The following is a 14,986-nucleotide window of genomic DNA, read 5'->3' as shown; positions in this document are numbered from 1 at the left end:
GAGTCTGCACAGTGGATCAAGCTCCAAATGTATGATTTATCCTATCCTATCCTATCCTATCCTATCCTATCCAACTACTTTAATTGAAATGACCTCCAAATTGTGTCAGGGGTTGGTCAACACACGAACACTCCACTTGTCCCGAAAACTTGCCCCAGACTGTTGATCAGAGCTTTGGCTATAATATAGGCTTCTTTCAACGCCTTCAATGTACTTACATAGTGTACGGTTAATAAAAAACTACATTCCCTACTACATCCTAACATTGTAGCCACAGCAGCTTTCCGTTTTTCTGGCCGCAGTATCTTTTGATCGGGCCTAGATGTGAGGGCCGCGAAGCGGCCCAAACCTAGTTATTATAATACTTATAATAGTGTGCGGACTCTATTCATTTGTGTTGTCATAGGCTGGCTGACATGAAGTCCCAGATCCACATGGGAGCCACGCCGTTCCCATGCACATCCCGAGATCCACATGATTGGATTTTGCCTGTAATGACATGGCCAACATACCATTTACAATTTAAGCATTTAGCAGTAAGCAGACACTCTTAATCCAGAGCGATTTTACAGTAAGCAAGGTAAACACATAACATCAAATGCAGAAATCTGTACATTGAAACTATACAAAACTATAGGATGCCAGGTCAATAAATGGACAATGGTCAACTGCTGGGTGAACCTTTTTGAATAGAGATGCCAGGTTGAAAGTATAGTTAAAGGGACTCATAGGAGAGTAAAGTTACCATTACCACTGACAAGTTGGACTGGAACATTTTAGGGTTCAATTCCTCGCTCAAAGGTTCGCCCAGCAGTAGAATGACAAAGGAAAGGAGAGAGTGATCTGTTGGGTTTGTCTACCTAGATATTTCTGCTTGGTCTCTGGGGGGGGATTTGATCTGGCAACGCAAAATATTGGTTCTCTAATCTTTAGGCTGCTGTCTGTCGCTCTGAAGCGTGTGTGTGTGTGTGTTGTGTGTGTTGTGTATTTGTGTCGGTGTGTGATGTGCGTTTTGTGTGTGTATCTGTGGACCTGTGATCAGTTTGAACAGACGCCGCTTTGTCTATCTGCAGATTGCGCTGATTCTGCAGCTAACCGCTATTGTCCTGACGGACACACGCGCGCACACATGTACACACAGACACAGACACAGACACACACACACACACACATACACGCGCACGAACGCTGCGGCATAGTTAGGATGAGATGTCATGATAGAGAGAGAGAGAGAGAAACAAACAATGCATTCCAGAGATTAAATGTTGGGTTGAGAACAGCGAGCCTCCAGCAGCAAACACCCGCACATCCTTTTCTACAACTCCGGATCCATCCATTTATGCCCAAAAAAATATATATTTATATAATTAATACTTTTACGAGCTTTTTATGAGAATCCATTGGCCACAAATGAAGCGTGCGTCATCAGTGTGTGTGGGTTACCATTCCACAGTCCAGCTTTAACCCATTAAGACCTGGGACGCATCAGTGTCACTTTTTTCTATTTGAGCTAAAAAGCATTATTTTATACTTTGGCTATTCAATAGCAGATATACAAGCTCGTAGCACGGCACCGAGTGCCGCGCTACGAGCTTGTAGATCTGCTATTTTTGAAAAATCAAGAAAATGTTTGCAAATCTTTGAATATATATATTTTTAAAGCGAACATTTGTAACTCAAATCTTTGCTTCTGGGGGGTCCCAGGAACAAAGTATTTTGAGATGAGGGTCGGCGGCCAAATACATATCATTTTGGGGGTCCTTGACATGAAAAAGTTTGAGAACCACTGATATAGAAACATACGTTTTTTCAGAAAATGGTTGGGATTTTAGAAGACTTTTGGCTTCAGGTCTTAATGGGTTAAAGCCCCATATACAGTACCGTACTTCATTAACCGGGGTCCCCCATCTGCCTATTCTAGGCATTCTCCTTCGCATCTACACCGGAGACGCTCTACACCCAATACCTTTGCCGAAAACAGCCGATCTACAAGCTCACAATGCGTCGCAGTTGTAGATCGGCTGTTTTCGGCGAATGTTCGCCCCCCCCCCCCAGACTACGGTCACTACTAGGGTTTATGTCTTACATGGGCAACTGGCGGCCCGGGGGCCACATGCAGCCCACCTTCACTTAATGCGGCCCCCGCAGGTTAACATGGGAATACTGATATATTATTGATTTCAGCAGCTGTTACAATTCCAAACATGCAAACATGACCCGCTTCAATTACTTCAGTCTATATTAGTAGTGTAATGGCTATAGTATTACAATTCTATTTTCTTTTTTATGTCCAATGTATTTGTATTTAAGTTCATAAAGTTAACACATTGAGTGCCAAAAACGGTCCGGACCGTTTTTGAGAAGCCATGCGTTGTGTGCCAAAAACGGTTATGACCGTTTTTGGATTTTTTTTTTTTTTTTTTTTACAATTTTTTTTTCCCTTCACAGCACCAGGAGATATCATTTTTCGAAGATTTAGACTCCAATCCACTTCCTGGTTAACTTATGACTTCAAAAGCCTGTATCTCGGCTCCTGTGTACTTTTTTTTTTTTATTATGTATTTTTGACTATTTTCGACTATTTTCAACTGGCTGCAACTATGGAACAGATTACCTAATGTTTGATTGTACGAGACCTCTATGTGTGTAATGAGGGAATCACCGTGAGGACGGTGTTCACTGAAAATATTTTGTGACTACTTGAAAAAGGTTCAAAAATTGTTAAAAATCCAGGTACTGACTGTACCCTGTTTTAAAAACACCCTGGCAATCAATGTGTTAACATAAGTATAACTAAATACATTTGAAATTAAATAAAAAATGTAACTTTTCAGGATTCCAATTAAAAAATATAAAAAATAGCAGATCTACAAGCTCAAAAAGCGTCGCAGTGCGACGCGGTTTATTTTTGCTACTTTTGTGTGACATAGAATGGCGAAGTACGGCATTAATTTACGAAAAAAGTTAAAAATACGGAGATAAGAGGTGTCTGCCCGACAGTATGCAATATGGCCCTCTGGAGTGAGTGTGGGAATATAGTGGCCCTCTGCATCATCAAAGTTGCCCACCCCTGGTTTATGTGGTTAAGGATCACGGTCAGTTTCGGTTTCAGTTGGAGGCTTTCCATGTCACATGAGCCCAACGCTGGTTCAAAGGAGTATAGACTGCAGTCTCACACACACACACACACACACACACACACACACACACACACACACACACACCCCGGGACAGATATTATTTGCAGACACTCTATGTAGTTTGTTTTATTCCATTTAGGATAGGTGAGGTTTGACACACAAAACATTAAGGTCAGTAACGGAACGTATACAGTGAAGTCTCCATGCTGTACTGTATGTCATAACCTTTCATGAATATTCTCTTAAAGTTCATAATTAAACTATCTATTGTAGCCTGCATTAAAAAATGCTTGCATTTTGGGTTTATTTTGAATGACCTGGCCTCTCTCTCTCTCCCCCTTGTGCTGCGTGAGCGACAGGCTACACAAACACTAGCCATTCTGCTGCACAGCTGCAGTGGAGTGAGAATCCAGCGTTCCCATAGCCCGAAGGAATGGGACCTTCTGATTGGTTGAATCACTGTTTAACGTCAAAATTAAATGAGCAAATAAAGCCATTTCACTTAAACATTTACAGAGCATATAGAGAATTCTGACTGAAATATTGACTCGGTGGTTGTTATTTATTGTTCCGGCAGCTGCATACACGGACGGCAGTTACTGTGAACCTACCATCATATTGCAATATTTACAGTAAATAATGTATATCGGCATTGACATGACATCAACCTGTGTGTTTATGTCATTTACACTCTGCTGGACAGCTGGAAACAAACTACGGACGAGAGACACTATTATGCTCTGCCATCTTTCCAGGCCGCCCCATACACAGTAAAATTTGGTTCCATTTTGTACACTCTCAGAGTTAAGACCTGGAACACATCTGTGTCATTTTTAGATTTTTAGCTAAAAAGCATTATTTTACACTTTGGCTATTCAAAAATAGCAGATCTACAAGCTCATAGCGCCGCACCGAGTGCCACGCTACGAGCTTGTATATCTGCTATTTTTGAAAAATCAAGGAAAAAATGTGTGCAAATCTTTGAATAAATATATTTTTAAAGTGAACATTTGTAACTCAAATCGCTGCTTCTGGGGGGTCCCTGGAACAACATATTTTGAGATGGGGCTCCGCGACCAAATACATATCATTTTGGGGGTCCTTGACATGAAAAAGTTTGAGAACCACTGACGGCAACATAGGATTTAGAAGACATTTTCGGTCTGAGGTCTTAACACATTGATTGCCTAGAACGAGTTAACTCGTTTTTACTCGTTTTTAAAATCCATCACTTGATTGCCTAGATCGAGTTAACTCGTTTTTAAGGGAAAAAAAAAATTAAAAAAAAAAAAAATATTTTTTTTTAATTTGACCCAAAGACCAAGGAGATATGATTAGTCGAAGATCTAAACTCCTATCCACTTCCTTGTTAACTTAAAACTTTAAAATTTTGTATCTCAGCTCCTGAGTACTTTTTTTTTTCAATGAAAAATCTCTGGCAATAAACTGCAAAAAATCTGAAATAACTCAGGCAATCAATGTGTTAATGGGTTAAAGTAACGCTTATTATAAAAAAATGCCTTTATTGATAGGACAGTAGGTTGACAGGAAATGGGGAGAGAGATGGAGAGCGACACACAGCAAAAGCCGTCGGGCTCGGGACTCAAACCTGCGACGCGCCGTCAGGCTACATTGAGCCTAGTTGCCTGGACCAGCCGTCCAGGCTGCGTACAATCACCTATGTTGCAACATGACATAAACATTATGTCTCAGCGCTCATTTGAAATAATAAAAAAAAAGACTGGGTGTTTATTTCTAACATAATTTGTGTTTGTAATTCAATTATACAGAGCGGCACATGATGTCATAACAAAAACCTTTATATGATTCAGCAAACATGTGGCCTTGGTTTGGAAGTAAAGCCTATAGATCAGTGGTTTTCAACCCTTTTCATATCAAGGTCCATTATTTATTGGTCATTTGAGCCACGGAACCACCATTTGATGAGATTTAGACTCTCAGACCCAAGACTTAGAATATTTTTGTTATTGTTGGATACGATTGTGTCCACAATTCCATCCATGCTGTGTTGATGTTGGTACCAATAGGAGAGATAACAGGCACACGTTGATCAAATGTAATGCAGATGTTTAACAATAATTTAACTCTTGAGAGTGTAAAATGAAACCAAATGAACCAAATTAGTGGGGGTCCCTGCTTCATCTCTCTCTCAGCTAGGGGGTCCTTGGCCTGAAAACGTTGAAGATCCCTGCTCTAAGAAATACACAGAGAACACAGGGTAGTTTTTCCCGGTCTATATAATTTATTATGCTTTCCTTGCATCAGAACAATGGGAAAAATGGCCAAAATGCTCTCATAGCTACCGAGGCAGTAATAGCTGTAGTGAAGCAATAGTGTGTAGTGTATACTATGGGTGATGATTATTGATTTCCAAATTAATGGGAAGTCTGTTGGGCATGAATTCTGACATTATGTTAATGTTGTCTTAGCTTGTAGAGGAAAACACTGGAATGGAAGGCATCCAGGAGGAGAATTGACACACTGTACACCAGACACTTTGACACACAAGTGGGACTGTCCATCTTGTGTGTCTAAGTGTCTGGTGTACAGACTATGCCTCTGGGGACTATGCCTCTGGGGTTAATGTGTCCCACTGGGACACATTAACCCCAGAGGCATAGTTGTGCAACTGTTGCTTTGAGGAGTTGTATTTTAGGGTAGTGTCTTGCTCAGAGGCACAATGGCCAAGAGACGCATGCGCGCACACACACATGGAAACAGTTGAAAAGGTCAGATGCTCACATTCTTTAGTGTGTGTGTGTGTGTGTGTGTGTGTGTGTGTGTGTGTGTGTGTGTGTGTGTTCGCGTGTTCGCGCGCGCGCTATAGGAACATACCACAGATGTTTTCAGCTGTCCCAGGGACCAAGAGAAAAATGCATTCTTTCATCCTTTTCTTTATCTCAAAAACTTTCCCTCCACTTTCACCACACACTCCCCCCTCTGTTTGCCAGTGTAAATGTCACTTGGCGTGCGCGCGCGCGTGCGTCTGTCTGTTTCTGTCCGACGAAGTGACAGTGCTGCTGACTAACCCAAAAGAAATGAAAAGAAAAATGCATTCTTTAATTCCTTCTTCCCCTCTTTTATACCACGCCCTCCCCCCCTCTGTCTAGTCCACTCTCTGTCTAAAGGGCACGGCCATTTGTCATATGCGCGCGCACGCATGTGTCTCTGTGTGTGTGTGTGTGTGTGTGTGTGTGTTAAATGTCATTGTCATATTTGGGCACGGAGGATTTTATGGTTATTGCTCCCATGGGGGTTTAAAGTATGGAATGCATCGCCCAAAGAAAGTCGGACGAGGGAGAGGAGAGAGAAGAGAAAGACGAAGTAGAACAGAGATGTAATTGATGTGGTGAATGGATGGTGTGAGAGACTTCTTATACATAATACTGTATAGCTCTTATTCAACATATACTGTATATTTAATTTCTCAAGGGTCTTCCATGGTATTTTTCTCAGCCCAAAAAGCACACACTGGTCAGTTGCCAGTGGACACACAGACATAAATATCTGTGGTTTTGGAAATGGATGGGAATCTTTTGGGGGAAAGTGTGCTCATTTAAATCTTTTTGGGAGAAAGCGACCCTTACGGGTCCATTTGGTTCGATTTGTACTCTCTCAGAATCACCGCAAATTAAAGGTCAATGCATGCTCCTTTCGACGTCGAAAAAACAACAACTGCTGTTTAGGACAGGCTATTCCAAACTAGTTCTTTCTTTCTTTCTTTTTTTTCTCCTTATCTCCTTATTCCTTTATTCAGGGAACCCCATTGAGAGCAAGCTCTCTTTTTCAAGGACGCCCTGATAACAACATATACAATACATACATAATGAGAAACGATGACAAACATTTGAATCACATTACAATGTCACAGATGCAAATAAACATAGTGTTTCATGAAACGGGTGCAGTCACTATGTAGTGTGTCCTCAAGAAGCACCCTCTATTGACCAGTCGCACCAGTTTCAGAGAGTCCTGAAGTTTGTTCCATTTGTGTGGAGCATAATACATGAAAGCAGTTTTTCCTTGTTCACTGCTCTTACGTGGACTGGTATATCTAATGTGTGTTTGTGAACGTGTTGAATGTCCAGTAACCTTTGGTTCCAAAAGTGAGGATGGGTATCAAGGAAGTTTACCACACAAGGCCTTATAAATAAATAAAATACAATGTTGCTCTCTACGAACTGCGAGAGTTCGAAGAGAGTATGTATTGTGCACTAGACTCAGGATTTGTTGTGTGTGTGTGTAACTTCAACAGGCAATATTGTAACATGATCTCATAATAACCCACCTTTTCTTCTCTTCCCTGTGTGCTCTATACAGAAACGTGCTAAAGGCCAGTTCCTGTTCTTCAAGGTGTGTGAACACCTCAACCTGATGGAGAAAGACTACTTTGGCCTCTCGTACAAGGACAATCACGATCAGACCGTGAGTAGTACTATGCACTGACTGCAGCGCACTGCGCTTCCACCGCCTTCCACCACATGCTTTTAATTTGAAGCAACGCAGATACACATACATGGCATCAAACACGACATGCAACCTTTTTCAATTTTTTCTTCTTTTTCTTATCACATTGTGTGCCAGAGGTTTATTAAAATAGGCTACATCTAGTGCCAGCATATCTTCCATCCACTTACGTTGATATGTTTCGTGCTGTAGAAGCCCCGACGCGGAAGTGCATGTAAACAAAGCGTGCGTGCGAGACGGCTGAGGGTCCCGACTAACGGCCCTGGAACAATAATATTTCAAACGTGATCCTCCATTGCAGAGTGATCGCCGATTGAAAACGGCTCACTTCCACCACGTTAAAAAGAAATGGAGATATTAAGCTTTTAGTCAAGGAGTTAACATTGGAGCGGCCGACCGGAAGCATTTTTTGACATGGATCGACATCCGGCCTCTCCTTCTCAGAGACTCCTTGGATGATCCCAAAGTTTCGTTAGAGCGCCCCACGTGGGAAAAATATATTTAAATAAAATATGCCGAAAACGGTCCGGACCGTTTATGGCACATGACGCATGGCTTCTCAAAAACGGTCCGGACCGTTTATGGCACTCAATGTGATCCCTGGCTATTAAGCCAAATATGCCTTGATGCATTATAATTGCCCTCTATAACTAAAATGTGTGTAAAAAATACCTTAAATATTTTAGTAATATTAGTGTGTGGCTGCAGGCGTGGTACACAATGTGAGCGTTTGATAACGTGCGGGTCTGACGCTTGCAGTCTATCCGGGGCTTTACATTGACCAAACTAAATCAAACCAATCACATCATGTTGGAATACAGCTAAACAAAAATGGTGCTAAAAGTAACACTAAAAGCGTTTCTTTGGCTCGTAGTAATAGGGGAACCTCTTTTGGTGCTACAGGGCTTAGGTTTCTCAAAGTAGGGTGCCTTGACGCCGGTTCAGGGGTGCTGCGGAATTCCTTGATAATATTTGGAATTCACCGATATCACTTATAAAATGATTTCATGAGGTTAAACATCAAGCACAAAGTTATTTTCCATCAGTTCTAACCAACGCAGATAAGTCGAAAGACAATGAATATTTTAAGTGATTGAAATCACAAAATGAAAGGGAGAGTGAACATACAGAATGCTTTCATAGTGTGTGTGTGTGTGTGTGTGTTCATATGAATGTTGTTATCACCATCATCATCTTACAATAATAAGAATAGCAACAAGTATTATAATGATACAAATAGTTTATAGTTGGCCTATCATAGCTGAACGGTTAGAGTGATGCGTTCCAGGTCTTAATGGGTTAAAGGTGCTATGCAGCACCTTTTGTCTTAATGGTGCCAAATGGAACCGTTAGAGGTGCCTAAACTAAGTTGAAGAACCAGTATAGAACCTCTAAAGCAGTGGTTCTCAAAGTAGGGTCCGGGGACCCCCAGGGCTCGTTGGAGAGGTTCCAGGGTGTCCTCAGCAAAAACTATTGATACTTAGGAAGAACCGACTGGACGTTTACAGGTCTGTGACTCGTGAGAGCGTACAAATGGAACCATTCCCGGGTTGGTTTGGTTCCGTTTGTACGCTCTCAGAGTTATGGGGGGGGGGAGTCCGTGACCTAATGCATACTAGACGGGGGGGTCCGTGACATTCAAACGTTTGAGAACCACTTTTCTAAAGAGCCAGACAGGGGCCTAACGTATTGTACAACAGTTGCTATGCAGAATATCAATCACAGGACCACTGAAGAACCAGTGAAACACCATTTCTGTGTGTTTTCACATGGCGGAGATCACACATCTCTCATTTAGCTGTCATGTTTGTGTGAAATCTATTTAACTCTCTCTCTCTCTCTCTGTGTCTCTCTCTCTCTCTCTCTCTCTCTCTCTCATATCAGTGTTGGTTGGATCCCACTAAGGAAATCAAGAGACAAATACGCAGTAAGTAGATCAACTCTTCAAATCCCGGTGAAGCACAGTGTGTTTCTCTCAGCTCTAGAGATCTATACCGTACGTATGGCATGGGTCTTCAACATTTTCAGGCCAAGGACCCCCTTAGCAGTGAGAGAGATGAAGCAGGGACCCCCACTACATATTGTATAAAATTGTGTTTTAGATTAAACGCAAGGCGTTGTGAGCTTGTAGATCTGCTATTTTTGGCTAAAGTTCTCTTCAGAAAAGGGATGCTAGGGTTCAAGTGGTTAAGGTAAAAACAAATGATCATATCACACACAGATTTGGCGGCCCCCCTGTAGTAACTCTGAGGACCCCCTAGGGGTCCCGGACCCCCTGTTGAAGACCCCTGCCGTATGGTATACACTTTTCCTATATATATATGTTATATATAGCTGGCTGCTGAAGCCAGCATGGAAACCTCTGTTTTGGGCAAATGCAAGATTACCGTAATTAGAGAGGAGATTTGAGGGAATGGCTACCTATAAGATCATGTAGAAGTTTCTACACCTTACATACTCACACTTGATACACTTTACCCTTTATTACTTATTGCTGCTATGAGTTTTTACTCTTATTATTCCTTGTTCTTATTATATTTTATTGAAACTTGGTTGATGGAACCTAACCTCTCGGCATAGCTACTACTTGTAAACTTGTTGTTGTCTCAGATTTGTACAAATCCAGCAGCACCACTATAGTGACCTAACTAAATACAGTTTCTTTTTTTTTGCCATGTGACGTTTGTTTGTTTAACTTCAAACCCCCAAATATGTTTGGATTGGGACACATTTTGGGGGAAAAGTCAGTATTGAGGAATCGCAGGATTGTGACATGCAGGATGCTTGGGCTTTTTCTCTTTTCCATTCTCTTCCCACAATTGAGGTTTAAACACACACTTAAAAAAAACCTCTAAAGTTGTATTTTTTGGACGAAATTTTCTGCTAAAACGTATCATTTGGCCTCCTGTAAAGTGTTAAACCGCTTTAGAATTGGCATGGGTGAGAAATGGGGTTGGTGTGTGGATTTGTGTGTGCTTTTGGATTCATGTGTGTGTGTTTGTGTACGTGTACACGCACACTGTAGCCGTGTCTTTTTTTGTGTGCATCATTTGTTTACAGAGGTTTAAAGTAACTAAGTACATTTACTCAAGTACTGTACTTGAGTACTACAATTTTTAGGTATTTTCTTTACTCTACTTGAGTATTTCCAATTTTCAGTACTTTTACTTCTACTCCACTACATCTTAGAGACAAATATTGTACTTTTACTAACCACTTCAGCTCTATATACATTTCGACCATTTGAAAATAGCCGATCTACAAGCTCACAATGCGTCGCATAGCTTGTATGTGAGCTTATATATGGCTATTTTCATATTTTTTTATTATGTTTATACATTTGACAACTTGTGAAATGGGACATTCTGCATAATGAGTACTTTCTACTTTTGGCACATTTGATGCCAATACTTTTGTACTTTTTACTGAAGTCAATTTTGAATTCCGGACTTTTACTTGTAACAGAGTGTATCTACATTGCAGTATTGATACTTTTACTTAAGTAAAAAAATGTGAGTACTTTTTTCCACCACTCTTTGTGTATACGTATACATGCGATTTGTATGCGGGTGATGATGTCTGCATGTGCATTTTGTGTGTTTACGTGCGTACGTGCTTGCGTGTGTACATACCAACCTAATGACAGGTCTGACACCCGTCTGTTGGACCCTGTCGTACTGCACCGGGCCCTGTGGCCAATTAGAGAGAACCCTCGCCGACCAGACGGCCTTGGTAGGAGGAGCTTGTTGCTGTCGTGCAGAAAACTTATCTCCATATTTGAACTTTTTGTGTTTTTTTTTTGTAAATTAACGCCCTTAGACATATGAGGTTTCCACCCGACAGAGATGACATGGAAGCACAGTGTAGGTACTACTGTAGGTTTTAAATATAGACTGCTGCCAGCAATGCATGAAACACCATACTGGATGAAAGACTAGTCACTAGACTAACAAAACAAACTTTATTTTTTATCCCAGCCATTCTTTTTTCCCCCGTTTCATTTATGTAATCTATATACCTTATTGTTACTCTTTAAATTACTCTTCTTAATTTATGTTTACTCAGCCATATCGATTTGTGGCATAGAGGGTGTTTTACTTTAAAACACTTCAGGGCTCATTTTAACGTCTGCTCTGGCTTTTATGTGCACGCCCAGACAGTTTTTTAGGTATTTGATTATTCATTTGATCAAACTCACCCCCTCCTATAAAAAGTCCATTCAAGTTCAAACTCCATGAACTTTAGTCTATTAGTCCTACCATGTTAGACTAATTGAAAACACACGTCCCAGCTTCTGGTGACTGATATTGTCCTAATGCGTAAGGGGACTATCATTTATAAAATGAATGTAAATATTATTATTTTTTTATTATTTTAAAAGTCTAATGTAATACAATTAAATAAGTAATAGAAATATGACAGTCCTCTCATGGATTACTTACTCTACAGCAGTTAGTGCCTTACAGCACTATGTCCTCGTCCTAGGGAGAGTCTCCCCGTGAATAAAGCTTTGCTCGTCTGCCTTAAATAGCATTCACTCCAGTTAGCCACTCCCCCACACACTCAACCATCAAAAATGGAATTATAACTTCCATACAGGTTAACCACGTTCACCCTGGCTGGCGTACCTGTGTCATTATGAAAAAGAAAAAAAACAAGAATAATCCTGACCTACAAACTCAGATTTTTTTCAGTGATTTCTTATGCAGTAGTCCTACTGTGAGCAGACGGTTTCTGGGTGTAAAGTGATCATGTAGTCATGTAATCTCTAACTAGGGCTGGAATTAAAGCAGTCCAGACAACGACCTGTCATGTGAAAATGTAAGCAAACTCTGTCAAATCAAATGTAGAATTATAGCATCTGCTCTCTCTGACAGCCTGACAATAGTAGACATAATCCAGAACAGTAAACCCATCTTGCCAAAAGGCATTTAGAAATGTTCTCTCTTAACTCTTAATTTGCTTTGACTTCAGACGGGCAGCTGACACCTCCAGCAGTCTTTCCCATGTCCTGTGTGTGTCCTTGCACTGTATGTACAGTATTTGCTGTCCTTTTAGAATCCTTACATCAGCTGACCACACCACGCACCTTCCCATATCATAAAGACCAGTGAGTGTACGCCATGTGAAGGTACTGCTTATCTGTCCTGAAAGCCAGCAGGACAGTTTGGCATCCAGGTTATGTAAATCTTTAGGTGTATGTATGGATGAACTTCATATAAAAAGTTCACAATTAACCACATTAGAGTTGCAGCCTCTTTGTTCGCCGTGAATCCACTGAATCCATGCATTTATTTTAACTTTTTTCAGCCAATTATGTTTGACTCAAGCACTTACATTTCTAAAGAAAAGGTTAATGGGAAAAAACTTGTGGGTTATTTTTAGACTCTCATTCCACTTCAAAGCTACTAGCTACTAAAACATACTCTCATTGTGACATAGGCAGGAATATGTCATTATTATTTTAGAATTACAGTAAATATAAAGTCAAAGTGAAAGAGTGTGACGTGTGCCTACCTGGTCTGTCCCAGTCCTCTCTGGGTAGAAGACTGATGGCTACAGTGTCATTATGGGAGTGACTAATGTATATATATTTTTGAATTAAAGTACGTATGGATCATAGACTTTTTCTTTCTTGATCCAACTCAAAGTGACGTGTGCGAATCGACTCAACAAAAGTTTGCTTTGAGAATGAGTGAAAATGATGCCTGTGGTTGCTGGGATTAAGTGCAGGTAGATGTTTCGTGGCTGAAATTCGAGGTTGGAATTGCGGTTAATGGGGCAATCCGATAGCGAATGCTAATTCAAATTCTGCCCCGACCCGACGTTTTCTGGGCCGGCCAAAAATGTATGCTAATTAGTCGGGTCGAGCCGAGCCTCGGGTTCCGTAAAAAAAGAAAGAAAGAAAAAACTAAACACTCGATTACCCCCCCCAAAAAAATATTTCAACTGCCCCTAGCAGCCGAACGGTAAGGCCAACGGAAATGGCAGTGGATACGTTGGATGCAGCTCAAAGTGAACTTTACTCAGGTATCTAGTTTGTTGCCGTCCGACCTTCCTAGCCTGTGTTATTAAAAAAAACTGCCAAAGATTGCCAAAACTCAAACATTTAAAATCTGTGAAAGTGGCTGTTTTCAAGATGTTTTGGCCATTATCTCTGGAACGGAAGGTCAACAAGCTCAATTTAAAGCTTGTTGGATGCGTGACTTTGAGGACATTAAGCACATAATGACACATTATGTGCTTAATGTCTCTAATACAGAGTGCATTCTCTGCCACAAAGAAATAAACTATGCAAACACACACAGCTATGCTTTGCTGGCTCACTGCAAAACTGACGTGCAGAGGAAAAAGGTATGATGTCACAATGACACAGCCAGCAGATTTCTAACCAGAGTGCACGAACCCACAGACCACCATAGCTGTCTTTTCCCTTCCCTGCTCATGCATCCTTCTCATCTTTTCCCCCTTTTTTTCCCCCCTAACTTGTTTTCATGCCTGATTTTATATATTGAGGAAAACGGTTCAATTTTCATGTATTTGCAAGTGGAGGCATTGCAGGGCGTTGTTTAGATGTGACATGAGCTTCTTACTTAACCCATTAAGGCCGGGGAAAGCTTCTGTGTCATTTTTAGATTTCTTTGGCTATTAAACAAATTGCAGATGTACAAGCTCACAGCACTGCACCAAGTGCAGAGCTTGTAGATCTATCTGCTATTTTTGAAAAATCTTGAACATTTGAGCAAATCATTTTTTTTTAAAGCGAACATTTGTAACGCTTCATGGGGGTCCCTGGAACAACATATTTTGAGATGAGGATCTTCAGCCAAATACATATCTATTGTTTTCTAAATCCTAACAGTTTGTTGCTACATCAGTGGTGCTCCAAAATGATGTTTGGCCACGGACCCCCATCTCAAAACAAGATATGTTGTTCCAGGGACCCCCAGAAGCACAGATCGGAGTTAAAAATGTTTGTTTTAAAACATATATATATATTCAAAGATTTGCACAAATGTTGACGATTAAAAAAAAAAAAATAGCAGATCTACAAGCTCATATGCCGCGCTATGAGCTTGTGTATCTGCTATTTTTGAATAGCCAAAGAAATCTTAACATGACACAGATGCGTTCCCGGCCTTAATGGCTTAAGTATGAAGTCTTTAAATTCTCTGGCACACATCACCAGGAATGACGTTTTTGGAGGAAGAGGCGGTGCCTATGGTCACACTGTCTTTTGCAGATGAATCATGGCAGCTCAGTGACCTAACCAACCACACGAGCTTGCAAAGCTTCGATGGCATCCTCCATTCCTTGGCAGGCGTCCATGTGCACAGTGATGAATGCTTTGACGAGCA

General features: G+C 40.9%; 2 protein-coding genes across 5 annotated transcripts in view; one reads left to right on the top strand and one right to left on the bottom strand.

The window, feature by feature from the left end:
* The window catches only part of LOC308103136 (uncharacterized protein), a 294,821-nt gene that overhangs the window by 39,144 nt on the left and 240,691 nt on the right, over positions 1–14,986 (bottom strand). The window lies entirely within an intron of this gene.
* Positions 1–14,986, top strand: part of epb41l2 (erythrocyte membrane protein band 4.1 like 2) — a 95,455-nt gene that overhangs the window by 15,392 nt on the left and 65,077 nt on the right. For all 4 annotated transcript variants that reach the window (XM_080453143.1, XM_080453145.1, XM_080453144.1 and 1 more), the window contains exons 5-6: positions 7,482–7,586; positions 9,513–9,555. In XM_080453143.1, coding sequence (XP_080309269.1) covers positions 7,482–7,586; positions 9,513–9,555 — 148 coding nt within the window. The remainder of the gene's footprint in view (positions 1–7,481; positions 7,587–9,512; positions 9,556–14,986) is intronic.

This window comes from Gymnoscopelus braueri, assembly GCF_963280865.1.
Source record: "Gymnoscopelus braueri genome assembly, chromosome: 16".
Taxonomy (NCBI): domain Eukaryota; kingdom Metazoa; phylum Chordata; class Actinopteri; order Myctophiformes; family Myctophidae; genus Gymnoscopelus; species Gymnoscopelus braueri.
The sequence above is the reverse complement of the archived record's forward strand: the minus strand, read 5'-3'. Positions and strand labels throughout refer to the sequence as shown.